Below are 24351 nucleotides of genomic sequence, written 5' to 3'. Positions count from 1 at the left end.
ATGTCTTCTGAAGCTATATTGTTTTGTGTGAGAAACAAACTAAACTTGACTAAGTCAATAGCCTGCAACTAAATGATAATCTTCCAATTCAATAAACTATTAATCTCTGCAACTGGATTACTGAATCAATGAATTGGATCATTCTGATTTGTGAATGAATCATTTAGTTCTTGTGAACTGGTTCAACGGATTCATTAAAAAATGACTCAAAAGAGCCAAGAATCAGGCATGACTACTTTTCGCAGCTAGGGTGGGTCACAATTTTCAGCGAGTATCGATTAATTTAATAAAATATTCCTAATACACTTGCTATCGTATGGACTCAACATGACGCAGACTGTAGAGCCATAAAGTCAATTGGATTATTTTTGATACCTTAAAAGTGCTCTTGTGTCATTTTGAAGTTTCACTATATGGCAAAGAGTGTGCAGGATATTCTTTAAAATGTCGCCTTTTGTGCTTTAGAGAGTAAAACACATTGTGGCTCAAAACAGCATGATTTTTTGGGGTATTGTTTTGGGTGAACTAACCCTGTAATTCCTTTGTTTGCCAAAAATTGGGAAAATTCAAGACAAATCGATGCAAATAGTGCTGCAAACCTAGACTTGGAATTTACAATGACAAATCTATGAAGCTGACAAAATATGTCTCATGAAGTCGTTCTGTATACGGACACGCTAATTGAGGCTCTTTGAAGAAAGGCACTGAACTAACAGCCCAGCCACATCTGTTTCCCATTGCACATCGCTCTCAGAGACACAGAAGAGGATCTGTCCTCAGCCGGGACATTTCTCTGTGAAGCTCTCCCTGCGCTTAGCGAGATGAGACTGTATGATTCAAAGTCCATGCAGGTTAACGCAACGATGACATAGGTTTTTCAACCTGCAGTGCACACCTAGATTTTCCAGTTAAATAACTCCACCACTCACAGTCATACAGACCGAGTCCCTCCCTCGTCTCATGAATCACTACAATCAACTGGAACTGAAATGAAAGTCACAGCTTTGTCATGAGATTTCATAAAATGATGCATGACGTGACACCACTCACTGCGTCATTAGATTAGTAGAGTTTCGTAAAAAAACAAAAACTTTACGCTCATGTCAGGTCACAAGTCAACTTTTCTGTCAAGTTTCCAAAGCATAAATTTGACTTTCAGCAACTCCTAAATGCAATACAGATGAATTAGCCACAGGCATATTTTCATATCTTTCAAATGTTTGTTCAATGCTTGAACACGAAACTGGGAAGTCTAAAGTACAAAGAATGCTAGTACAAGACAAACTGGTTCCACAATGTGACTCGACCTGCCATCTTCCCGTTTCTGTCTCCCTCCTTCACTCCTTAATGTGCAACAAGAGCGTTTCTTCAGCATCTCCGCCTCCCTTCGCGGTGCTCCCTCTCTAGAAGCTATCAAAAATTCACAGACTGTGGGCAACTGCCAGCTGAAGAAACTGTTTAGTCAGCAACAGAGGCAGGGTGGGAGAAGAGGGGCGGGGGAAGTAGCAGAGGGAGGCAAAAGGAGGAGGCCTACAAAGCCGTGTGTGATTCGTCTTCTTTTTCTCTCACAGACAAACGTAAAAAAAAGTTAAACCAAAGCTCACAATCCCTCAAAAAGGAGTGTTAGCAAGTTAAACTATTTATGATTGTGGTAAAACATCACAGTTTGACTATTATGACCTGTTTGATTGACTATCAAATAACTTAATTCTCAAGCTAACAGGGTAAGGATGCGGTACCTATTGTTTCTATCTTTTTCTAACTTCCTCTATCCACACAGGCTGCTCTATTTCCTGTCATCCACGTCCCACTTACACCAAAGCATTTTCATGAGGACTCAGTTTCACTTTTAGTTTTTCTTTACTACACTTTTATAATTTAAAAGTAAATAATTTAGTCCAGAGGTTCCCAAACTCAAAAATCAAACTTAATTGAGAGCCGTGGAAAGAAAGTAAATGTTGCATTATATCCAACTAAAGTGTAGCCTACATTTAAAACAAATCTAATTAATTTATATTCTCTAAATTTCAATTTAATGGCTTAATTTAGTGCTTTAATGGCATGTTTTTTCCTTTTTTAATCCTCTTTTGTGATAAGCCAAATCAAAGGTCATCAGTGGCCAACCAGGCCCTGGTTTTGGCACCTCTATTTTGTCTCTTCTGTCCCAATGACCCACTGTGCATTGTTCATACTGATTTTTTGGAACTATACAGAGTCTATTGTAAATAAGTAGCTCTTTTTCCTAAAAGCAGAGTTGTAACTGTTTGTAAGGCTTTGTAAAACAGTGAAGACCAAAACATCAAGTAATATGAACAGTCAATTTGTTAAACCTTAACTAAACAAGGAGACCAATGACCAAATAAACAGTAGCATTAAAGGGACAGTTCACCCAAAAATGTTAATTTGCTCACCCTCATGTCACTCCAAACCTGTAAGACTATTTCTTATGCAGAACACAAAAGAATTTATATTGAAAAATGTCTTTCATTGTATGGACAAAAAGATTTTAACAATATTTTTCACTTTTAAATTAAAGAAAATCATACAGGTTTGGAATGACATGTTAATTAAAGTTAATAGTGTCCAAACTTTCCTCATTTTTGGGCAAACTATCCCTTCAAAAGAGTCAACCTTCAACATCCATTTCTCAGTTTGGCCATAAATCAAAAAAAAAAAAAGTAAAGTCCGTCTCTTAAATTTGAATGAAACATGCACATAGTAGCATCCATCTGCAAACTAACTTTCTTAAGCCCCACAGGTACAGTGTCTCACCCCAGACCCCAGGACCAAACCATGCTTCCCATTCCCTATGAGAGAGAGGGAACATAATCTTATCTAAAATAGACAAGTTAAAAATAGCTCCAGAGCGAAACAGGACGCCCATCTCTACCCATGGATGAGTGAACAGAACACCCATCACTAGGGGCAAAAGGCACGGTGAGGTGACCAACTAGTTTCTCCATCCAGTCCGGGACTTCAACAGGCCAGTCCTTCTGTCTTTACATTGGGCAAACAATCACAGAGAGTTTTGATCACACCGCCGAGAGTTGATTTTAATTAATTTATATTGATCAAGATTAATCAAGATTAACAACCTTAATTTCCAAGGCTGCATCTCGATATTCCAATAGACCAAAATAAAAGCACAAAACAAATCCATCCACTCAACAGGTCTGTTTGTTGGGCTTTGAGACTCTTTATATACTTTAGAGTGTTTGAATACAAAGTGGAGTAAAAGCTGATGGCCCCTTTCTATCACTATCAGCACGGCAGCTCTGATGATCACAATGGGTTTCCTCTATTCAACTCTGGCGACTCCCTGCTGAGGACAGAGGAGATTACAGCCCAGACCACTGGTTGACTGTTCACTAGAACATGCCTTTGAATTTTCAATGGTCTTCTTGCTTTACGCGTCTGAACAAACACATCTCCACCCTACATCAGCCTGCATTGTGAGAGCAGCAGCTATTAGGAAAATGAGAAAAGGAGGATTTGGGTTTTAACCTCACCTCTCTCTCTCTGCATTAAGAAAATGGTAGACGTCGATGATTAAAAATCTTAAAATTTATACAAAGTAATAGAGAAACAAAGTAGTAAAATATTTGCTTAAGGTGATGAAGCAACACGTTCTCATCCTGGTTCAGTGCACATTTACAATGGCTTAATCTTTTAAGATCACATTGCAATTGCACAAAGGATTGACTTATCTTTGATTAGCAAAGTTTTTCACAATTAAAATGTGATGATTATGGGCTAAATTAATTTGCGGATGATACGTTTCAAACATAAAACCTCTCAATCAGAGGTTTTCCACATTTACAGACTCAGTATAAAACTATATATTGCTTATCAGATAATTTGCTAGAAATATCATTTAATTCTATATTTTATATAGCCTATGGTCTCTCCGGATCCCCTGGAGTACCTGCGGGTCCCCCTGATTGTAAATTAATATACCATAGCTTACATGCGGTAGGTCATCATAAAAACATCTTTGTAATTTATTTCCCTCTGAGTTCACAGTAGTACCTTAAGAGTACAAATACTACTCTAAGGTACTAATATGCAACATTTATGGTTAGATAGTTGTCAAAAGTTGTCTCTTTAAGGGTACTGCCACAGTGACAAGCTGTTGTAGCCTATGGCAAAGGTAAAAAAAAAAATCATGTTTTCTGACAGTGCAGGGGATGAAAGTTACTGTACAAAACAACCATGCTGTAGTTAAAAGTCAGCGGATTGAGAGGACTGAGCGAGTGAATGATGCTGCCACTGAAGGCCTCCTGGAGCCCAGTGTTGAATTTGGTAATGGAATGTGAACTGCTCATCTGGATCTCTGCACATTCTGATTCTCCAAAGAGACGCGAGAACCAACAGAGGATGATGGGAGGAGGAGGAGGGCACAGGCACAGCCTCTATCGAAACACCCGCACGAAAACGATGCATCCTCCTAGTAATTATAGTCATCCAATCATCAAATTGAGATGGCTTAAGTTAAATGGAATCATCGTTGTGGCTGCTTAGTTTAAATATAAAACCCGACTTTTCTTGTTGTAACTTTTCGGCGTTCATCGCATGCTGTAAACCCAACCCAAAGATAGTCACGACGACAGCGAACTTCCTCCTTTAAAACTTTTGACATTCCCAAGCGTTAAGTTTGCATAGTGTGACAGACGAAACGATGAGGGTCTTGTGAACAATAATGACTCGTCGACGGTGAAAAAAAGTCGAAAGCGCAAATAAAACGTAAATACAACATGTCCCGACAAGGTCAACATATAAAGGGAAGCGTGTCCAACCCCCCCACGCGTTAGCCTCGTTCAAAGTTATGATGTGGATGCTACGGTTCACTATAAAATACTCACTTTTGGTGACAATATAGGTGCGAAACATTTTGTCAAATGGGAGATAAAGCCATATTAACGACAGTGAGTTTTATGCTGGTTGAATACATGTGCGCTGGTTAGACGCGAGTGAATTCCTGTAGTCAGGCGTTCAACCTTTGGATGCGAGAATGAAACGAGGAAGCACACAAACCCTGTGCGAGGAAAAAAAAAAAGTTCGGACATCATCTCAACTCAACATCTTCGGCCTTCCAAGTAAAAAAACTTCCGACAAAGTCTCCATCCACCAAAGTTTGCAATCGGCAGGATGGAGAACGTAAACAACAACAACAACATGTAGAAAAGTGCTCGATACTTACGCTTGACTTTCTCGGGGTTGGGCTGATTGCGCTGAGACATGGTGATGGTGAAAAGAGATGATGGACTTCGAAAAAAAACTGCAAACTTGTTCCGGAGAGCGATCAAAATGGCGTATTTGAGGATGTGCAAAGTTCGCCAACTGGATACTTCTCTTCGCCCACTCTGTTAGCTCCCTAAAGGAATGATGGCCATCGAAACTGCCGACGAGTGAGGGTCAGAAAAGTCACTTTTTCCTCAAAGTGTGTTCCTGAGCGCTGCTCAGTGAACGTGATAAGTAGACGCATCACGTGTTGCTCTAGTCTCCAAGGGGACGTGTGTTACTGAGGCTGCCACTGGAGTTCAGCTGTGAGCATCTCTACGGGAGGGGTGGAAAACTTTACCCCTTCAGCCTCATCCAACTGATTATATTCGAGATAGATAGATAGATAGATAGATAGATAGATAGATAGATAGATAGATAGATAGATAGATAGATAGATAGATAGATAGATAGATAGATAGATAGATAGATAGATAGATTGATCGATAGATTGATCGATAGCAACAAGTGTGTAACAACGGCTTTTAAAGCATATACCCAGCTAACACAGTTACATACAAACAAAACATTAGGCATACAAACATTTTGTGATAGCCTACATAAAAGTAACTATTTATTGCCTAAAACGCATATTTATTTCGTGTAAATAATATAACCTAATAGACAGTGACTATTTATGTTGCGTAAACGATATAAAATGACTGAAAATGTAAACGTGATAGCGACGGGACCCCAGTATCACTATGTGAAAGGCAGTTGATGATGCAACACACCTCGCGCTTTGGCGCCTTCTTTCTATCACAAGACAAACACCTGTTGGTCGTCATATACTGTGATGGAGCATCCGTCATCTAAAAAATACTGTGGAAGGGCCTTTAATTGTTTCAGAGACAAATGATGAGATAAATGTCAAAGAAAGACGAAATAATTTCAGGCAACACCCCATTCTATAGCCCCCACTTTATAGAATTTTCTGTGAAAATCGACAACATGTGTAAATCCTGCCTCTGAATATAACTCAGTATGCAAACATATTAAAAAATAAAGTCCTTTTAAAGTTTTGTCTATAGATAAAGATATACTAAAGATATAGTTTATATTTTGATATTTCTAATATTTTTGATTATTCACTGTGCAAATACTTTTGTAAAAAATGTGTTGCTTCACCACCATGATTGTAAAAAAATATCTCCATGGAGATGTATTTGGTTACAATGTATAGTTTTTGGCATAAACTAATTAATTAATTAATTACTAATTAATTAATTAATAAATCGTAGAAGAGTTGAGATTAGGCTGTTTATTATTATTATTATTATTATTACTACTACTATATTCCCACCACCATGCTGCATATTTTGCTCAATTTGAGTGAAAAAATTAATATATAAACAAATAAATAATCTATGACAGATGCTTCCATTTCATAGACTTTATGGTGAGGACTTTACTATTTTTTCAACACATTTATCTTTAATCATCATTATCATTGCTTGAAATTTGCATAGGCTAGTTAAAGGGATAGTTAACCCAAAAATGAAAATGTTGTCATCATTTACTCATCTTCATGTTGTTCCAATGGACCAAACCTGTGTTAGTTTCCTTAGGGGGGAGTCAATGGCTACCGTCAACTATGGAAGTCAATACCGCCAACTGTGGAAGTCAATGGCTACCGTCAACTGTCTGGTTACCAACAATCTTTAAAATATCTTCTGTGTTTAACAGAAAAAAGAAACTCATACAGTTTTGGAACAACTTGAGGGTGTGTAAATAATGACCACATTTTCATTTTTGAGTGAACTATCCCTTTAACTCATTTGACTGCATGTGTCTGAAAAACAGTTAATATGCATCTCCTTTAGTGGTTTAAATAACTCTTACTGAGATAACTTAGGCTACCTGAGAGGTGTCACTCACAGAAGCAGCATTGGCTCTGTGAGTGTGTGTTTGTGCTGCCACTAGAGAGCAGTCTCTGCTCCACCTTATGTAATCAGTGACCTTGTGTTGGTACTAACTAAGCAAAATCTCTGACCCACAGTGACCTGGATAATTGCCTCTGGTCTACATAGTGTTCTCCATCCTGCAGAAAACTCCAAGTTCCTTTGTATTAACATGATTATAGCCCCCCTTTTTAGCTTTATTTTCTTTATTGTTTCATTTAGACACATTAGCTAATATTCATAGAATTTGAAAAAAGGAAAAATTGTTCGCATAGAATGATATTTACCAACTCTAAAGTGAAAACTGAAAAAGTGACGAGGTTGAACACAATGAATGTGGCATTGAAAATAATGCTGACAGTATATGGCAATACAGCTATCGGGTAGGCTACAACTCATCTTTGTTGTAAAGAGTGTGAGAGCGTGTGCTGATGCACGTATTTATGATCTAATATTTGAAATACCTGTGTATGGGCATGCGTTGTGCGTCCAGTAACTTACATATACATACACATAAGCCTTTTTTTTGACAACAGTGCCATCTGATGGCAAATGATATATGTGCTGCTTAAAACTCTATCCTAGGCTACTATTTTATTCAGACAGTTTATTCTTGAGCCTCTTACTATGTGTCATGAGTAGGCTACATTTTAAATATTTGTGTCAGAAAGAAAAACTTTATAAAATGCTGAATTTTGTTGTAAAACACTAGGACAATATATGATATGATATCATATATTACATGATCTATAGCTATCATATCTCATCATACGAGATGATTAACATAATTACGAAATGCTCCCAGATTGCATTAATCTACAAGATTTTTTCTAATGGAATGTAAACGCACGTAGAACAATCTGCAGTAAATCCCTGAAGGCTAAATGTTGTTGTTGTTAATAATTATGTTGTTTCAAATAGGCCTATTATTCGCTTGGGAGCGCGTTCTTTCCCATAATAAATAAAAGCGCGCACTCCTGACTCTGGTACCCATTTAGGCTATATGACTATGCTCTATGCTGTAAGAAAAGAGCACTGAATAAAAGATGGATAGAACATATGTGCATGATTCGTCGCGTAAGTTCCTCTTGGAAATTAAAATTCTGATTTCACTTAATTTGGGTTACAAAGGATTACTGAAGAACTTGTAGGCTACTAGGCTACTACTTTTTTAATTAGAAAATAATTCAAACGTTTACTATCAATATAAATTATAGGATGCTTTTACTGGAATAGCCTATATTTGACAGTGATTCAGATAAATATGCAGTATGAAATTAAATCATTTGATATTTAAACGTGAGGTTTTGTCTGTCAGGTGCACGCTTACGTCATCATAGCGCAAGAAAGTAAAGGGGGAGTGTAAGAGTAGCTAAGTGACATCTCTGTTTCTCTACAGTCCACAGTTTCTCTACAGTTATCTCTATCAACCGGTTTGGATTTCGAGACAGAAGTAGTTTAATTCCCCTTGAGATGCAGCAGTTTCCCGATGCGCTTTCAGACCTCCTCCACTATTAGGCTAATCTTGTTAATCGTAGGATGGGAGTGACTTCGACCGATAAATACAACTTGGTACTTTTCACACTGGAATTAGGTGAGTCAATTAGTCTTTTTTTTTTTTTTTTTTCAATTGTAAGTTATTGAAAAAGGTCCAATTCAATTTTCTAACTTTGCACACCCTTCAGGTCAGTAAAAAATATATTTTCATTTAATGTAGGCTATAGCTACTGAATGTTTCTGTGATGGTCCGAGTTTAGTTAATTTTTGGGTGTTTAAATTGAGGATTTGATAAATTCCCTTTAAATGAAAACAAGTTGTGTGTATTATTCCGGCTGATTCTGTTGTATCTCAGTTTCATTGGTTCAGGCAGCATGTGCTGGAGAAACATGTGAAAACGTATTTAAAGGTTTCTCAGACTGCCTGCTCAGTCTTGGAGAAAACATGGTGAACTATCCCCAAGAGCTGGATGACAGCGAAAACCTACAGACCATCTGCTCGTAAGTACACACTGTCTGCAATCATTTCTGGAAGAAGCTAAGCATTTCATATCTGGTGGTCCTTCTCATCATGTTTTAGATTTTACATATCTATGAGCTGAACTCATGCCATCCATGACTCAGACTCACAATACTGAAATATATTTCATTTGCAAGGAATAAAACAGATTGTGCACCTTGTGTTTATCCTCATGCAGATATTGGAATGACTTCCACTCGTGTGCCTCCACCGCAATTGCAGATTGTCAAGAAGGAGCAGGACTTTGGGAAAAACTGAAACTGCAGTCCCGGAGCTTGAACTACCAGGGAAGCTTGTTTGAATTATGCTCCGGGGATAATGGAGTATCCAGAGTTTTATTACCAATGGAACTGAAGATACTGCTGATGTGTTTCACCACTTTAGTGGCTTGGCTTGTTTTTGAGTAAGAAACCTGAAGACCTGACCTCAAACAAGTTCCTAAATGGATTAAATGCACCCCTTTTTCTCTTCAGCTGAATCAATTTATGTTTTGATGCACATAGACTTCTTGGCAAAAAAAGAAGAAGGAATAATTCAGAAATGACTTTCTTAAATGGCCTTATTTTTCCCCAAAAAAATTTGAAGACAATTTACACTACAAATCTTATGAAAATATATATTTTAAAATACAATTGTTTTGACCATTGGTGTGTTCTGGACCAATAATATAATCTTGTTTTATTATTTAAAGCACGTCTAAATGATCTGATAAGCACATATTTAACAACACATAAATAGATTATTTTAAAAGTTTCAATAGGTTCAATCTCATTAGAAAGATCCTGAGATTACAGTCCTGCTCTTTCACCCCCTCCCAGTACATCAAGTTACTTTAAATAAAATAAACAGTGGAATGCAAGCAATTCCACAGCACTGTATATTTTTCTATGAGGAGTTGCATTTGCTCATTTAAAGGTACGGAGCCTCTAGCGTTTTTCCCTCTTTAATGACAGCAGAAAACCTGAACATCTGTCTAAAGCAAGACACACACACACTACTACATATTAAAATGGAGGGAACATGTTCGTTGGAATAATAATGGCAGGAGAAGCGCAGATGCTCTCTTTCCTGTAAATCCCAGCCCTTGAAGGACCATGACGGCCTTGTTATTAACACGTGCTGCACTGACGGTCCAAATCGTTCCCTGCAGGGATTGTGCGTCCATCGACTCATGCACATCTGTCTTTTTGTTTGCTACACAGCCTGACGTGAGCAAAATAAAAGCAGATCGGATACAGTCACCTTGAGAGTATATTCTGTAAGTGGGATAAGATGTCTGAGTGGAAAATGAAAAAAAGAGTTGCTTCAATTATTAAATCAATATCGTTTGCATCTCATACATGCAAATGACTTGTCTCTGCAATGTACATGCAAGATCCAGAGCAGAACATATAAGTAACTCATAAGTGTTTAATAATTTAGGGACTCTTCCAGGCTCAGGATAGCATCATAACACAATAAACCACTCAGATTGACACGATCGCTTTGCATGTTTTTGGCAGTAAAACTATTTTCACTTGGAGATTTTTGTTGCAGGAAAACATTATACGCTTGTCCCGTCTTTGATAACATTTGATAAGACCAGGTGGTTAATTGTACATGTCATAAAAAAAAGTTTAGTATAAGTGAACGCCTCTGATGATAATCATTATGTGTAATATTTAAGACGTTGTCAGAGCAGATGATAGCGGTTGATATCTGAGGAGTCAGAATGTGCTCTTTACAAACACCTGCTGTCTAGAGAGGACATTAATGCTCAGATGTATTTAAAGACTGTCAAACAAGTCTGCATCTGTATTATTGAGCAATTATTCGTCTGTGCATCAAAAATGTCTTTATATGCAAAATATTGGACTACAGCTAATCACTGTCGTAGAAGGCCATTGTTCTGTCATGTCTGAATCTCTCTCATCTTCAGTTTTATGGCTACGAAAGCAATGAGACCAGGCTCTTTGTGGTTGTTAATAATGCAGGAGGTTGTGTGAGTAAATGGGGCAGGCGGTAGATCCTATGTGGACCCTGTGGAAATGGAAGCAGTAGAGCAGAGGATGAATAATACACACAGGTGACATGTTTGAATGGAGAAAGTCAAATAGAGACACTGAGGCTTTGAAAGCTCCTGCTCAATGCTTTGAAAGCCATTAAGACATTTGAAATTAATTAAATTCGGTGTGGATGTACTTTAATAAACAGAGGTTACTCTTGTTCTCCAGCTGGCTTTTCATCTGAATGATAGAGCATAAATGTGCTACAGTATTTTTTTTTTCTGCTAAATGAAAACATTAACCAAGAAACAAACAAACAAAAAAATTGACTGCTGATGAAATGGTAAACACTTTCATTCCTTGATTGTGCACCACTAAACAAATAAATAAACACACACACACACACATATATATATATATATATATACACACACACACATATATAATTAAATAAACAAATATGAATGCTGCAATGGTAGTGTTTATTTCCAGAAGTGTCATCTTCAGATATCACACAATGAGTGCCACAGTGGGTATATAGTATTACATTATGTTTACTAGTTAAATATCAGTAAAAGATACATAGGGCCTATACTTTAGATCTGATTGGTTCCAATTTGAATCTATGTTTTTTCACTAGTCGTGATAGTGTGATGCTTACAGTCATAGAAAGAGACCCCATCTGCCACAGTCAACCATGCGGCCCTGGGGATCTTCTGTGCTCTCCCCAGGCACAAACACTGTCGTGGACATGAATTTCTCTCAATAATGTTATGTTAGCTGCCCTATATAACATTCATAAATGGTAGCACTTGAAGTGCACCTTGAGTAAATTGTATTTCCATTTAATATACTGCCTTATTGAAAGTAATTTTGCTACTACTGCAAATGAAAACTGAAAATGGCTTGTTTAGCTGCTAGAGATGGTTCATTTTTATGATGGTGTCATTATACAATAGCTTTGTAAGGTTGCTTGCTTACAGGCACTTGGCACAAAGTAAGGAGTAATTTTTTTTTTTTTTTTTTCCCTCCTTTTTATTCACATGGTCAGTGAAATTACATACTTAACCTTCAGAAAATGTTGACAAAATTATAACTGTCTGGTTAACGGTTGGATACAGTTGAGAAAATCAAGACCTGTGGTGGGACAGGTCAAAATTTGATGCCTTTGAAACTAGATAGCTACTTTTGGTGCTTATTTATATATTATATAGGCTAATTATACACACCAAATATGACACGACAAAATATAAGTATGGAAGGCTACAATTATATTTGTGCCTCTAATGATTTAAAGAAATGTAATGTATAACACCAATGTATTGCGCCTACAGTTTGCCAAATTACATCATGCAGGTAGGTAACTGAAATGCCATAACTCTCTTGTGGGAATGCACGTTGTGTATTGCATTCCACTGCCCGAGGGATCCTGACACTAGATGGCGATGTATCAAATGCAGCAACACACGAGAAGAAGAACGATGACACTAAAATCAACATGGCGTCGTGCAGTCGGGCTCAAGTTATCTCACTCTACAGGATGCTTATGAAAGAGAGCAAAAAATTCCCCTCATATAATTACAGGTACGCCTGTACTCTTCCGTGTGAAATATAGTCTATATATGATATAAATGTATATGTTCTCGCATTTTATGTCTCGTTTTTTCACTTTTAGTTTATTTTTGCGTATAGGCTGTGAACACGTGTAGTCATTTGAATTATAAGCGTTTCTGTATGTAACTTATATGGCGCATTTAAATTAGTTTTAAAATCAAACGATTGCTTATCTACTGTTTCTTAACTAAAAATACTGTTTGTTTACAGAACATACGCACTTCGCAGAGTGAAAGATGGCTTCAGGGAGAACCTTCATGTTGAAAACCCCAAAACACTGGATATGCTCATAAATCAAGCTAGAGAGAATCTGGCGGTCATCAAGAGACAGGCAAGCAAAGCCAGCCTTTGTTTGATATTCCAGTATTGTTTTTATGGCCAAAGAACAACTAAACTTGAATGGCCTGATTCAAATAACAGAATGTTCCCATTTCGAGAGTAATTGGTAATTTTTTATGTTCTACATCTAAGACAGTATCACTTATCTGTTTTTCACAGGTTTCCATTGGCCATCTGTATTCTGTTCAGAGGACTGTTGTTGAAAGAGAGCCTCATTTGTAATGTTCAGCACCAAGAGTGTCCATACAGTATGGTTGTGAATGACAAATCTGTAAGCTGCACTACTAGTCCTGTGTAAAATTGTAATGTAGTAGAGTATACTGTAAATGTATGGTGATGTAATATTTTTTTCAGCAAATAAATAAGATGCATATAGAGCATGGCTAGCATACAAGATTTGAAAAAACTATTTAGCTTTGCAGGTCAACAAGGCATATTACAATACTGAACATACGGGGGAAGATCCCCCTTACATACTTTTAAATTGTCATATTGTCTAAATAATTTTCATGTGCAAAATGATGATGCATCAGATAATTTGTTATTATGGAAAATAGCCTAAATAAAAATATTTGCTAATTTATTTGTCATAGTACAACATGTAAAATCGCTGGAGTAAGATTATAGCAGAAGATGAAGATGCTGAATCATAGTTAAAGCAGATTAATCTGTAAAGTAAACTTATTCTAGGCATATGAATATATACATGTTTAATTGCCCATAATTTTATTGAAGATGACTTACACTCTGAAGGATTGCTCTATACATTTGAATGAATAGCAAAGATGTCACTCTGAAATGTATATGTAGCTCATGGAATAAAACATTTAAAAATAATAACAACATGGGGCCTTGTGTGTCAGCAAAAACAGTATTTTTTACTCCACAAACCTTAAAATAGTATTTTGTCCACAAATCCCTTATTTACAAATAGACACAAAACTCTATTCAACTTATGTCACAGATCACTATTTTCCAGAAAGACAAAATTAGATCAATTAACCTCAAAACTGCTTTAAATGAATAGCCCACATCTTACAAATGCTGATACTAAGATGTAATGACAAAATTGAGAAGAGCATATCCATTCATTAAAATGTGTTGAGATGGGACTTTGTGCCAAATTTTGTCAAAGTGAAAAGAATTAGGTTAGGGAGTCACCCTATCTTACCCTATCCACCTTTTTTTCAACGTGGAAGTAAGCTGTTTTCTGTGAATGTGTGAGAAATAACGGGAAGAATAACAATGTTCAGTAAATGGTAAAATTGTTTGTGCTACAAAAACCAATGCGTTTATAATTGACAATACATTCAAATAAGATGGTAAGAATTGCCAGCTGTTTTTGTACAGCTAAAAATAACGAAGCGGATGACATTGGAAGCCAGCTAACATAAGGTTAGCACGACTTAAGCCTATTTATACAGATTAATGCAAATTAAAAGTAAAGTTCACTTTATTGAACTAAATGTAAACTGTCAGTCTGATTCCCTTAAATCACCATGAAATTCAAATGAGCAATTCTTGTTTTTTTTTTTATGGAATAATCCTAATCTGTAATCAAAGTAAACTTCCCCTTCCTGTTGCAACCACATCTCTTCTCTGATGACGTGTTTACTGGCGTGAGGGCGGGACAACCTGTCACTCACATGACATCACAGCAACAGCAAACTACTACCATACAATGATCCAATCAATTCCCAATAGACAAAGTCAAGATCCACCCTACATTTTTCTTGTTCGAAAGGCCGTTTCATTTGGATATAGGCCACAGAGAAGAAAGCACAATCGTGATTTCAGTTTCATGCTGACTTTAAAGTGTAGTTCTCTCCATCATTATTGTCCCAGTATTCCCCGTGATCAGTCTGACAATACACTGCGAAATGCACAGATGAATCTTTGTTCAAAAAGAGCGGTGCGTGCAAAATAAAGTCGAACAGTTCCCACTGTAGCACTTTTTCTTCATTCAGTCTTAATACAGCTTGGATATCCGAAAATGTCAGCCAGTTGTTTACAGTGTACCTGACCCCAACTTCTCTTCTTGCGTTGCTCTGTATCACTCTGATCACGCCCTTCACTTCAGAAGCGGTTATTGTGACACTCTCCAATGCGACTCCCAGACGGCTTGACTTCATATCAAACTCCAGCAAACTAATAGGCATGTCAAATGCTGGCACTAAACGTGCTGGAATCAGATCACTGCCATGTTGAAGCTCTTGGTTTGGAGGATGATGCCGGAGTCCAGATGACACATTGCACGTTTCATTTGCATCATCAGAGATGTCAAAGTGTCTGATGTTTGCGAGGTTCAGCCCCATCATGTCTGCAAACTGAACTCTCTTTCCACGAACTAGATTCTTGTGTGAGAAAGATTCATCCTGATATAGATCTACAGGCAGAGATTTGGCTCTTTCCCTGTCTGTTTGGTGAGTCTTTGGTGAATAAGGTGATAATTTGTCATATTTTGATGTGTGTTCTGGTTCAGACAGACACTCGGTCACGGCTGAAGTTCCCTCTGACCAGGGACGGACTGGGACTAAAAAACGGCCCTGGACTTTGACTAGGCCCGGCCCAAAGCAATCGGTGCGCGGAAACTCGACAACAACAACAATAACGCCTGCCATGAGTGTCACTTTAACTGTGGCTCATGATACTATACCATCCAAATTATAGCTAACAGCATATTATACAATCTATTCCATGCTGTCTTAAAATGAATTTATTACTTAATAATCTTAATTAGTTTATGCAGTAATTAATCTTAGCTACTGCACAAATAATACCACATCTAAATGAAAATACACCATTACAAATGTAACTTCTGTATTCAAAATCTTCAAAGTTTGTAAGCATTAACTGTAACATTACCAACATTTTAAAAAGTAAAAGCACAACATATTTCTTAATATTAGCAACTGCATGTGGCATTTTACAGCTAAAATGTTGAAGTTTAGCTGTTTTAACTACTGTAATCATTAAAAATGTAGCAAGCTGAATATCACTTCCTAACATCATCCCTAGCAAGTAACTTGGAAAGTAATTTCTGATTAATTCGGTTCGGGAGTAGTAGAGATAAAAGCCCGCCCACACTGAAAATTGATTGGTTGGGTCCTTACATGCGCTTCGTGAGGGACACGCGCACACTAGCACACACGCGCACACTAGCACACACACGCAATCTCTCGCTCCCTCTCTCTCTGCCGTGCACGCGCTACGCATGCGCGCTCTTGCTCGCTCTAGATTCCGGGAGATTTTAACTAATTTGCGGACATCAGGGAGCCACTATCAATATGCGGGAGACTTGGGATGTGTGTGGCGGCTGGTGGGCCGGCCCGCCGGCCGTTCTGTGATTCTCCAGATCACACAGATGGCCAGTCCGCCCCTGCCTCTGACTGCTCAATGTCCATCAGCATTCATCACATTGACCAGTGCAACAAGTAACCGAGGAGCAGAAAGTCTTTTAAATATGAAAAAGGGACCTGTAGTTTGCGTAAGAAAGATGCTTGACAAATACTACATGCACACGAGTTGCGTCACAGCAACGTCACCTGTTTGCAAACAAATTGATGATGTCTAATCAGAAACAAATGACTTTTAGCCATTAACAGCCAAGGGGCTTTAATTGGAGCCTTAGCTAGTCTATTAAATGAAAAACAATTTTACATCTGCACCCAAGAGCATTAAAAAAAAAATGCTCTTCAATGTTTGAAAAAAATGTTTTTCAATAAATACCCCCCCCCCCCCCCCAACCCCCCCCCCCATTAATTCATATGTATCTTAGCTATAGCCCAAACGCTGATGGATATTTTGTTCCCTATAGTTAATGAACTGTAATAGTTAATAATAACATCCAATCTTTAAAGTCTCGTTTAGTTTTCCACTGTCTGTTATTCCAGAATAGGCTCTGTCAATCATTGTCTAGTTCAGAAACACGATGACGAACAGCAGAGGGCTCGTGCGCACATGGCAGAGCCTGAACGAGCACTTTTTTTCTGCACATGGATCTGTTTACTCTGTTCATGACGCAACAGAGTGCAGTAGGGTTTTATATGTAAGCTGAAACGATATTCCTCGAGAAACCAGTCGAAATGTGCAGGGGAAAGTTCAAGTATATTTGCATTTCATATAGGCCTAGCTGTCATAAAAATTTACAGTGTACAAACTTTACACTTTGTAAATAAAAGATGTATTAATTTATTTATTTATAGACCAATAATACATTATATTATATTATTATTCAGTTGATTTTCTCCAGAATTTCAGTTAATCCAGTAGAATCTCGTTTTAATTGAGAATATTATAGGCTATTGTCTTATCTACTTAGAGCGTATTCATTAATAAAAAATAGATTTTGAGTTATAAAGCAACATTAACATTACTACAGATTTTTTTTGTCTAAGTAAATAGCACAAGCTTATACAGTTTATATAAGTCTATCTAAATTCTTGTTCCAATAGACCCATCTTTTCCTTTGGTATAATTTACTTGCCTTCTTTTTTTTCTTAATTTATTTTCATGGAATGTACATTAACTCTAAATCATTGTTATAGGCTAATCTAAACTGTTTTATTTTTCTTATTAAGAAAACCAAAAGTAGACGGGATGGCATCCAAATCAATCAATCAACATTAAAAAAACAAAATGAAATAAGATGGAGGCAAGTATAAAAAGGCTAGCCTAAATCGTAAAATAAATACCATAATTCTAAACACAATAACAGCCATTTAAATGAGTACAAAATAACTTAAGGGTTATTAACAAAATATTTGAGCTTATCAAATACATTTAGCCAATCAACGAAATCTAACAAAATCCCATTTTTGTCTTAATTTTGACAAGAATTATAGATTGTATCAGACTTATTAATTACTACAAACGTGGAGACTCTAAAAATCTTTCATAAAACTGTATTTACCCATATTTATTAGATATACAAAAGCCTAGTTCAAAACAGCAACCTTTTTCTCAGTAAACCAACTCTGCAGTCTGCACCCACGAACTGTTTTATAATACACTACTCTGCTCTGCTGTAAGCAGGAACTGACGTCAAACGTTTGCGACAAGTGAAGGTGCCACTATTTTGAAACCTTACCCCTATGCGAAGAAGTTCAGTTTAATCAGATCGGTTATCTTTTTTTGCTGCTTGATGTCATAAAAAAATGTAGATATTGCACATAGTTGTCAAAATGTCGCCAGAGCTGGAAAAGTTACCGAGAAGCCTGTTGGTGTGCGAGAAATCAAACTTCTTGAATGAAAAGTCTCGGCATGACATCCACGTGTCGAAGCACAACTTTAATTACAAGGTGGGTTTAATCACTAACGTTAAACATCTGCTCAACATAATCATTTTACAACTCTGCTCATATTGTCTTTGGGTCGCGATAGTTGCAGACGGAAATGTGTCGCTTTCTCTGACTGTCTCCACAGATCTCACTGCTGATCCCTGAATGTGGGATCCTCCCTGCAAACATCAGCAGAGTGATCAACAGCTTCAGCCCTTATTATCTAGTGCGGAATCTGCCTGTTTATGAACTACTGGAAGAAACATTCCTTGAGACACTTGTAAAGAATGGTAGGAGGGGAAAATGTGCGGATTTCCTTTGCTATTTTTTAGTATTGAAATAGATTAAAAAATATATATATTTTTTTTTAACACAGGAAACTTCTATGCGCTCTCTTATAACACCAAAATTGATGAAGATAATTCCATTGCACTTCTTTCCAGTGGTAAGCAAGATAACTACACAGATTAACATCTCTATGAATCTTAGTGTATGTAAAGATCCCATGAAATCAGTGGTTTTCAACCTTCTTGACTTTTTGATTTCTTCTATAGTTATGACAAAGCTTAATTTACATACTTATACATATTCATTTCATACTGTTTTTTCCAGGTCAGTTAATTTTGTCTCTAGATAAAGACACATATGAACAGCTTGGCTTGGAGGGACGACCATCTCAGTACAATCACAAAAAGGCCATGAGATTTGGTAAATGTCTTTATTCTTTCTGAGTAGCATGAAATGAAGGTGTTTTAATCTTTGAACAAAAAAAGTATTCAATAAATATTACAATTATAAAATGTCTTTGTTTTGCAGTCGTGACTCTGGACCTCACAGACAAAAGCTTGACTCCAGGCACCAAACGATACCAGCGGGTTCTGTCAAGTATAAAACACAGACTACCACTCAGATATGACTTTCTGTTTACTAAATACAACACAGGTTTGTAGCAAGTAATCCATCATTACCGTCACTGACCTTAAACATATTTCTCAATTGCCTTAGCCTTTTGCATTCATGATGCTTTCAGGTGCAGATGAAGATAAGATTCTTTCCAAGCTGTTGTCCCAGTACACATACGAGGAGCACAAGCCTGCTTTTAGCCATCACACCCTGAAAAATATACCATGTCCCACACTTAACCCATCAGATATACAGGGAAAGACACTGTCATGTGACCCACATCACTTCTTGGAGTGGCTTGGAGCTGTTAACTTGGACATCAGTTGGTGAGCGAAGGCTAGTCACTATATCATGCTGTGCTCTTATATGTTTGTGATTTGTTAAATCTGTAAATTGACTCCATATATTGTACAATGACTACTTAAAGACTCTGGCACAAATTGACAATAATGAAATTACTATGACAATTTGCTTCACAAAATGGAAAGGAGTTCCTTGTGTTTTCAACTATATTTCTAAATTGAATTTTCTCAGTGAAAATGCTGCCGACAGTTTCCTGTCGACATATGTGTGTCCGGAGCCCAAGAGTTCTGTCAATCAAGCCTTGCTGTGCACCGTTACTGGCTTTATCCCACCTGAGAATGTGTTTTTGCTGCTGCAAGAGCTAAGGTGAGACCCCTACATTACCATCACTAACTATATTCCAACTTAATATGCAGACAACTACAAGCAAGCCATTAGTAAGATAATTCACAGGTAAACTCTTTAGTATGACTTGTATACCAAAGCATGTGTAAAGTACTGGATTATAATTTTAACAATAGTGTTATTCGACAGTAAATGTATTAAATTGCAACTTCATCATTACAAATGTGTAATTACGAATATATTTTAATACATGACATACAAGTTTTAATAGAAGTGACATTAGAGTATATTTTAGTTTAACTTAAAAGCTTGTCAGGTTACACTTTATTTTAAGGTGTCCATTACAGTGTAATTATACATTTAAGTACTGAGTAATAATAATTAACATGTACTTAGTTTAGGGTTTGGTTTAGTTGCATGAAATTATGCATAATTTAGTTATTACTACAGTAACATATGTAACAAGGACACACTAAAATAGTGTTACTGCTTGTCACTGCATTCGGCAGTTTAACTATATTTCAAGGATATTTCTAAATTTCAGCAAATTGCATTTAATATTACACATTTTACAATTAGGTGTCTGAAAACTTAACGTTCAGTTTGCACTTGAGTATAATTTTCCATAAGTGTTTAAGGAGATGCTTGCAGTATAAAAGTGAGCATATTTGAAACTTACAAGCTGTTTATTTCTCTACCTCGGATCATCCAGGCAGTATTTCAATGAACCGAAGTTTACACCATGGGTTTCCCTCACTGTGCATGGATTTATGGATAGTCCTGTGTCATGGGGAGCCACAGAACATGGGTTCTTCAAAGGTGGTGAAAACTTCTACAATTTTGTTTTCTTCAAAAATCAGGACTACTGGTTACACATGGCTGTCGGTGCTCAAGATGGCTGCCCACCATGAAACAATGGACGTTTGACATTGAGGATATGAGACATGTTGTGTTGAAATGTAAAATACAAACGTAAATGTATGATGTTGGTTTTTATTCAAATTAAATTATAAAAGCACAAGAGTGGGTAAAAAAAAAAAACCTTATAGTATATCAATTTATTTGGACCAGGCATTTCACAGCTGTTACATGTTCTGAAAAACCTAAAAAAAAAAAAAAAAAAGTCTTTACAGATTGTACAATTTATAGCATTTAGTATACCAACTATAAGAAATAAGCCTTGCCATTATATATAAAAAAAACTAATTTGGACCAGCATTTGAAACTAAAGGCAGATCACATATGTACAGCTATGCTAAAATTCAGAAAATGAGGATAATATATATAATTTTGTCAGTGAAGTGACTGGAACAAAGCAATTTTTCCCTCCGGTGTAGTCCGCAATGTTTTACATCAAACTGCAACACCCTGGGTACAGAATTCAAAATTTAAAGGAGTTCCTGGTGTTTTTGACTATTCAATTGTGTATTTTTTTCAGGTTATTAACAGATACTGAATTGTAATTATCACAGATCAAACTAATGTTTCATTGACATCAGTTTACCAGAGTTTACATAACATCACATACAAGTAAAAAAGTAGAAGACATTATTAATGTCACACTGCACTTCATAATCAAATATAACCTGCCACATTGTTTTGAAAAAGTAATTCAAATAACTGAACAAAAGCATTCAATAAGTATAGTAAGAATGAAAACAATTCTATTTTCACAATCATAAATATAAAACCATAAACAGGAATTAATTTGACAAAATAATTTGGGAAGGGAAAAACGTACACAACCATCTGTTATTCCATGTTATGGAACCACTGCAGCAAAGTCTATCTATGGTCAATAAATACTGAATAGAATTAACAACATATATAATTTACACATTTTATTGCTGGGGCTGAGCTGATTAATTAGTGAATTGAATTTTGCTTACCTGTAAAGTATTGAGTCAGACCAATTTAAAGCAAAACCTTTGGAGCAGAACATTAAGAAATAGTGCATAGATATAACTGTACCAGAAACATGATGTAGAATGGGATTTCCAAAACGAGTAAGATTTAAACCAGACGCTTCATTGCTAAAAATCATATTATGGATTTCGAGAGGTAGAACTTTAGAACTGGGGAATAAAATATTTCTACAGGTAACTTTTTGCAAAGTCACATTAAGCAATTTACGTGGACCGTTTCGCAACCCATTTTCCTAAACCTACTCCATTCCCACCCACAATAACAAAACAAAACTGAAAGATAGCCATTCCATTTAATAATAGTGCATACTAGCTAGTAACTACATATGTTTGTGATGGATTTCAGTAGGATCTTCCCTTAGAGATGGTTGTTTAATCTCCAGGGCTCATCTGATGATACAGCAGTCCAGTCTGTTTGAACCAGCAGAAAAAAAGGATGCAGATTTATATCGCCAGCACCCTTTATTGACTCATGAGGAACATACCCCATTCAGTTTCATAATGTCATAAGTTATTAAATTAGAAATATTGTCAACATTTACATAAATTATTTGGTGGTATAATGTTACTCCAAAGCAAACAGTTTGTATGCCGAGAACATACAAACAAAACTATAATTAAGCTGAAACCTTTTAAAATGAAGCCAGCAAAACATACAAATGTTAACTTTAATACAAATAAATGTTAATTCCTACTAAGCCAGCGCCTTGCAAATCCATATGTACTTAAGTATTCATTTTGTTCACTTTAATGCATTAGTAGCTTTCAAGTCAAGATGATGCTAGAAAAGAACTGATGCTAAATCCCTAAGCACTGGTGTCATTTTCATTGCTGTCAATGTCTGATCTTCTCCTCTCATAAAAATGACTACAAAGGGCTGACCGATGTAAATGCCTGCAAGATTTGCCTGAATATTCAGGGTGAACAAGGCTTGAGATGTCTTCTAATTGATGTAATAAAAGTACCAACTAAAAAAAGCCTGCTACCGACTATAAAGTCTTGATTATAATGGCAATCTGTTAGTTTAGGGGTAACCAAACTGAGACGAGTGCAAAATTCAACTCATTCAAGTCTCATAAGTCTTAAATTACCCTGACATTACTCATCTTTTCTCAATCAGTCTGCATAGGAGGCATGTCGAAAAATAGCCCAAAACCATATTACCTCTATGACAAAGCAATTCAGGACTTTAGTCCTGATAAAACAGAGATTGAGCTGAAGGATGAAAGGAATTTACATGCATCGAGGCATTTTGTCCTTCACCACACTGCCTAGAGAAAGATGTGCAAGATTCATCACAAACTTTGCATTAAAGTCATTATCAAGTGTAGCAGAATGAGATGCTGCTTTCTGCAGTCGGATGAAAAGGAAATATGTCCTGGACGAAGATGAAGTTGCGGGTTAGACCACGCCAGTCTTCCTCTGATGGGGAGTTCCATCAAAATCCTAATAAAAATGACAAACCTTGTCTATATAACATCAGGCACTTGAGGATGGAGGTTTTTGACACCCGTAGGACATTTAATCAATTTAGAATTCATCTATTTTCTTCTGGAGATATTTGAGTATGGAGTCCATGCCCTGAGGAGAGCCCCAGACCCTCTTAAGTGCCTCACATTCCCTCTCGTTGGCCTGCTCCAGGGCGGCCCGGTTAATGTTCCTCACCAGTGCTTTGGACTCGCGCAGAACCTTCAGTGTTTCCGGCAGCATCACCATGACAAAATAACATGAGGGGAACAAAATAAGGAAGAAAAGGAAAAGAAGGCACATGACTTATGGATGTGGATGCATTGTGAATTTGTAAAGAAGTCCACTGTTATCGCAACTGCATTTCAGCACAAAATACATAAATGTTCCTCATGACGTACTATTGATTCGTACTGATGTCTCAGAAAGGTTTAAAAGACTGTACAAACAGCAGAAGAATCACAGTTGAGGATCTAACTTATTTCCAATTTATTCTAGAAAGACTATCAAGGTCAAATGTACATGGTCTAAAATGAGACACCATCAAAGCAAAAAATTAAATAAAAATGAAAGGTTGAAGGGAATATGTGAATGTATGCTTTGAGAAAATGTGACAGGAAAAAACAAAACAAATGAAGAGATGACTTACAACTGAATTACAAGATACTAGCTCCTTAATGCGAACCATGACTTCCTGTGGGAAGGTCCCTGGCCACAGAACCTGGGACACGAGTCCTTTGGCACAAGCTTCCTGAGCAGTCAACTTCCTCCCGCTCAGTAGCATTTCATTAGCCTATAGTGACAGGAGAGAGAAAAGGAATCAGAATGAAGAGACAATAAGAAAATGCACCCATGTCACCTTATTTATTAGACATTTCAAACTTAATTCTTATGTTTAAAATTGTGTGATATTCCTTAATATAATGTCTTAATAAATTGTATATTTATTGTTATTACTTTGAGAAGTAGTAAAATATTGAGTTTCTGTGTGTAT

The 24351-nt window shown here is 36.7% G+C and overlaps 6 protein-coding genes across 8 annotated transcripts in view; 3 read left to right on the top strand and 3 right to left on the bottom strand.

Moving 5' to 3' along the window:
* The window catches only part of rreb1b (ras responsive element binding protein 1b), a 39120-nt gene extending 33574 nt beyond the window's left edge, over positions 1–5546 (bottom strand). For 2 of the 3 annotated variants that reach the window (XM_056235453.1, XM_056235452.1), the window contains exon 1: positions 5201–5546. Coding sequence is in view for 1 of the 3 variants with exons in the window: in XM_056235452.1 (XP_056091427.1) it covers positions 5201–5240 (40 nt within the window). In the remaining 2 variants the exon portion in view is untranslated. Of the gene's footprint in view, positions 1–1307; positions 1384–5200 lie in introns of those variants that run through there. The other variant, XM_056235454.1, reaches the window with a different exon arrangement.
* A 3058-nt stretch (positions 5547–8604) lies between these two features.
* Positions 8605–9850, top strand: nrn1b (neuritin 1b). The gene is made up of 3 exons (XM_056235517.1): positions 8605–8775; positions 9034–9178; positions 9376–9850. The coding sequence occupies exons 1-3, from the start codon at positions 8721–8723 to the stop codon at positions 9602–9604; spliced, it is 429 nt and encodes a 142-aa protein (XP_056091492.1). The 5' UTR covers positions 8605–8720; the 3' UTR covers positions 9605–9850.
* A 2774-nt stretch (positions 9851–12624) lies between these two features.
* On the top strand, positions 12625–13512 carry lyrm4 (LYR motif containing 4). The gene is made up of 3 exons (XM_056235504.1): positions 12625–12766; positions 13007–13127; positions 13295–13512. The coding sequence occupies exons 1-3, from the start codon at positions 12681–12683 to the stop codon at positions 13355–13357; spliced, it is 270 nt and encodes an 89-aa protein (XP_056091479.1). The 5' UTR covers positions 12625–12680; the 3' UTR covers positions 13358–13512.
* A 1249-nt stretch (positions 13513–14761) lies between these two features.
* Positions 14762–15636, bottom strand: LOC130070932 (protein phosphatase 1 regulatory subunit 3D-like). The gene has a single exon (XM_056235516.1). It carries the CDS (start codon positions 15451–15453, stop codon positions 14935–14937), a length of 519 nt encoding a protein of 172 aa, XP_056091491.1. The 5' UTR covers positions 15454–15636; the 3' UTR covers positions 14762–14934.
* Positions 15637–18263: 2627 nt separating this feature from the next.
* rpp40 (ribonuclease P/MRP 40 subunit) lies at positions 18264–20986 on the top strand. The gene is made up of 8 exons (XM_056235459.1): positions 18264–18435; positions 18560–18704; positions 18791–18859; positions 19027–19122; positions 19231–19356; positions 19445–19643; positions 19852–19986; positions 20678–20986. The coding sequence occupies exons 1-8, from the start codon at positions 18319–18321 to the stop codon at positions 20874–20876; spliced, it is 1086 nt and encodes a 361-aa protein (XP_056091434.1). The 5' UTR covers positions 18264–18318; the 3' UTR covers positions 20877–20986.
* Positions 20987–21167: 181 nt separating this feature from the next.
* Positions 21168–24351, bottom strand: part of cdyl (chromodomain protein, Y-like) — a 31278-nt gene continuing 28094 nt past the window's right edge. Inside the window, exons 6-7 of the mRNA XM_056235458.1 lie at positions 24007–24150; positions 21168–23579 (exon numbers count right to left, since the gene is read on the bottom strand). Coding sequence (XP_056091433.1) covers positions 23421–23579; positions 24007–24150 — 303 coding nt within the window. The 3' untranslated portion in view covers positions 21168–23420. The remainder of the gene's footprint in view (positions 23580–24006; positions 24151–24351) is intronic.

This window comes from Rhinichthys klamathensis, unplaced genomic scaffold (genome assembly GCF_029890125.1).
Source record: "Rhinichthys klamathensis goyatoka isolate OS25496 unplaced genomic scaffold, OSU_Roscu_1.1 h1tg000422l_1, whole genome shotgun sequence".
Taxonomy (NCBI): domain Eukaryota; kingdom Metazoa; phylum Chordata; class Actinopteri; order Cypriniformes; family Leuciscidae; genus Rhinichthys; species Rhinichthys klamathensis.
Note: the sequence above shows the minus strand (reverse complement) of the source record. Positions and strands in the feature narration are given on the sequence as shown.

Bases quoted from the DNA above. Each gene is read 5' to 3' on its own strand.
- LOC130070932 (XM_056235516.1), bottom strand. From the start codon at position 15,453: ATGATGGGGCTGAACCTCGCAAACATCAGACACTTTGACATCTCTGAT.
- nrn1b (XM_056235517.1), top strand. From the start codon at position 8,721: ATGGGAGTGACTTCGACCGATAAATACAACTTGGTACTTTTCACACTG. The intron at 8,776-9,033 runs GTGAGTCAATTA...GTTGTATCTCAG, and splicing joins ACTTTTCACACTGGAATTAG to TTTCATTGGTTCAGGCAGCA. The intron at 9,179-9,375 runs GTAAGTACACAC...ATCCTCATGCAG, and splicing joins AACCTACAGACCATCTGCTC to ATATTGGAATGACTTCCACT.
- rpp40 (XM_056235459.1), top strand. From the start codon at position 18,319: ATGTCGCCAGAGCTGGAAAAGTTACCGAGAAGCCTGTTGGTGTGCGAG. The intron at 18,860-19,026 runs GTAAGCAAGATA...TGTTTTTTCCAG, and splicing joins CATTGCACTTCTTTCCAGTG to GTCAGTTAATTTTGTCTCTA. The intron at 19,987-20,677 runs GTGAGACCCCTA...CGGATCATCCAG, and splicing joins TTGCTGCTGCAAGAGCTAAG to GCAGTATTTCAATGAACCGA.
- lyrm4 (XM_056235504.1), top strand. From the start codon at position 12,681: ATGGCGTCGTGCAGTCGGGCTCAAGTTATCTCACTCTACAGGATGCTT. The intron at 12,767-13,006 runs GTACGCCTGTAC...GTTTGTTTACAG, and splicing joins TTCCCCTCATATAATTACAG to AACATACGCACTTCGCAGAG. The intron at 13,128-13,294 runs GCAAGCAAAGCC...TGTTTTTCACAG, and splicing joins TGGCGGTCATCAAGAGACAG to GTTTCCATTGGCCATCTGTA.